This window comes from Eurypyga helias, unplaced genomic scaffold (assembly GCF_000690775.1).
Source record: "Eurypyga helias isolate BGI_N326 unplaced genomic scaffold, ASM69077v1 scaffold4039, whole genome shotgun sequence".
Lineage (NCBI taxonomy): Eukaryota > Metazoa > Chordata > Aves > Eurypygiformes > Eurypygidae > Eurypyga > Eurypyga helias.
This window is the reverse complement of record NW_010269981.1, coordinates 1174-3116: the sequence shown is the minus strand read 5'-3', so window position 1 is coordinate 3116 and position 1943 is coordinate 1174. Positions and strand designations below refer to the sequence as shown.

Below are 1943 nucleotides of genomic sequence, written 5' to 3'. Positions count from 1 at the left end.
CGAACTGCTCCTCCAGCCCGCGCGGAGGAGGGCGGCAGCTCCCTGCTTACGCTCCTGCTTTCAGCTGCACGCTTTCGGAAGCGCAGAAGCGTTGCTTTGGAAGACGGTACCTGCAGGGCTCCGGGCACCACCTGCCCTAAAGGTTTGGGGTTTTTCTCCCCAGTTTGTCCCGCGTGCTGCCAGTCAAGTGTGAGGGGAAGGGCCGCTTTGGGAAGCTGATGTTCTGTGCTCGTGACAAAATACATGAGTAGCGTAACCAGCCTGGGGAGCGCTCCTACTCACCGTAATCCATCCTCCTTGCTCCCCCAGAGCCCACTGTCAGCGTGGTCCAAGATGCCCGTGGTCGGAGTGCCAGTTACCTCCAAAATCCATACGACCTGCCTAGGAACAGTCACATTCCTAGTCACTACGACCTCCTCCCCGTAAGGCACAGCCCGACGCACGGGCCATCTTGGGACAAGCAGTCTTAAAGGGATGGACTTCCCTGGCGCGCGGTGCTGCAAACACAGACTGAGGAAGCAGGAGAAGACAATCCTTTTCTGTGCTGCAGGATGCTGACGGGACTTCGGACTGTCTTATCCAAGGACCTAACGTCACACAACATCAGCTTTTGCCAACTGCTGCTGCATGATGTTATTTATAAAGACATTTTTATATGGGTAACAGGAACTAACGGGAACCTCCTCCATGCACGACTGGAGTACATCACCCCGGGAAGGCGTCTGCGTGCTCCAGGCAGGAACTCTCCGTGGCGTGTATTCTAACCCTGGCTTTGCTGTAAAATAAAACACAAACACATGCTAAGTAGAAGGACTTAGAGATGTACATTTCTACCAACTGCATCAAGAACCCTTTAACTGCTAGGAACAAGGTGACTAAGAATACGCTGGAATATATTTTACATCTTTGTCATGGAAATGGACATTTTTCTGAACAGAAGCAGGGAAACTTGTCATTTCACTGTCTGGAAACCTCATTTGCTGCCATCACCATGTGCAACCTGTGCAGATCATGCTTGGTCGTTAGCGCCGAGATGTTCACCTTTGTATTCAGTACCAGGGTATCTGAGCAGAGGAATATTAGCACAGACACATTCTGTGCAGCTCTGAAAATGTAGCCTCTTGGCAAGTGTCCACTGCTCTTTGCCAGTGGCTCGAGACTCAGCAGAGTCTCACACCCAGCTTCCCACACTGTTACCAAGCTATAAAGTACTCCGATTGGCACCGACAGGATTTCATTTCCCTGACACAGCTTCTGTCTCATTAGACAAACCCACCGGATCCGTCAGGCACTGACCCACCTCCCCGGGACGCCGCGGGTTTGCGCAGACTAACCCCGGGTTGGTTTCCTGTCCGCAAGCTCAGACACCTCTGAGGCTTCTCTAGAGCATCTTCACAAACCACCTCATCCCAATTCCCGTCACAGCACGCCACTTACCTTTAATTTGATGTGCATTACCATGTAGTGCAACTTTATCCGCTGATGATTCTCCCTGAAATGTCATTAAATGGAGCTGAAACAGGGTTTTCTTTTTCAGCTGTTTGGGAAGTAACGATCAAGGGGTTGGCCCACAGTAAAGTCTGGGACTAAGCCACCGTGATTTCAGTTTTTTTGGTAATCTTTATCGACCTAGAAAGTAGAATACTTGCCGTTAAGCAGTTCCTTGTAGATTTTGAGCATGAAGTAGTATTGATTCTAAGTATGTAATTTTATTAGGCAAACGTGGAAGTAGCAAGTTGATTGCCTCGTAAATACAAAACAAATCCTGTTGCACATTTGCCAGCCTGATGGAAGCAGAGGAGAACGAAACCAGCACCAGTTTGCCCCGAGCATGATCACTCACCTAACCTGCTGGTCTAGGGGACTGGCAAGAGGAGCCTTCCCAGCTTGGAGGCAGCAGCTTGATCCCAGCTCGGAGTCAGAGCAGGCGGCAGATCCCCTGG

The 1943-nt window shown here is 50.6% G+C and overlaps 1 protein-coding gene across 1 annotated transcript in view; it reads left to right on the top strand.

Moving 5' to 3' along the window:
• Positions 1 to 470, top strand: part of MEGF11 (multiple EGF-like-domains 11) — a 206854-nt gene extending 206384 nt beyond the window's left edge. Inside the window, exons 23-24 of the mRNA XM_010158263.1 lie at positions 164 to 231; positions 310 to 470. Coding sequence (XP_010156565.1) covers positions 164 to 231; positions 310 to 470 — 229 coding nt within the window. The remainder of the gene's footprint in view (positions 1 to 163; positions 232 to 309) is intronic.
• Positions 471 to 1943: the final 1473 nt, after the last annotated feature.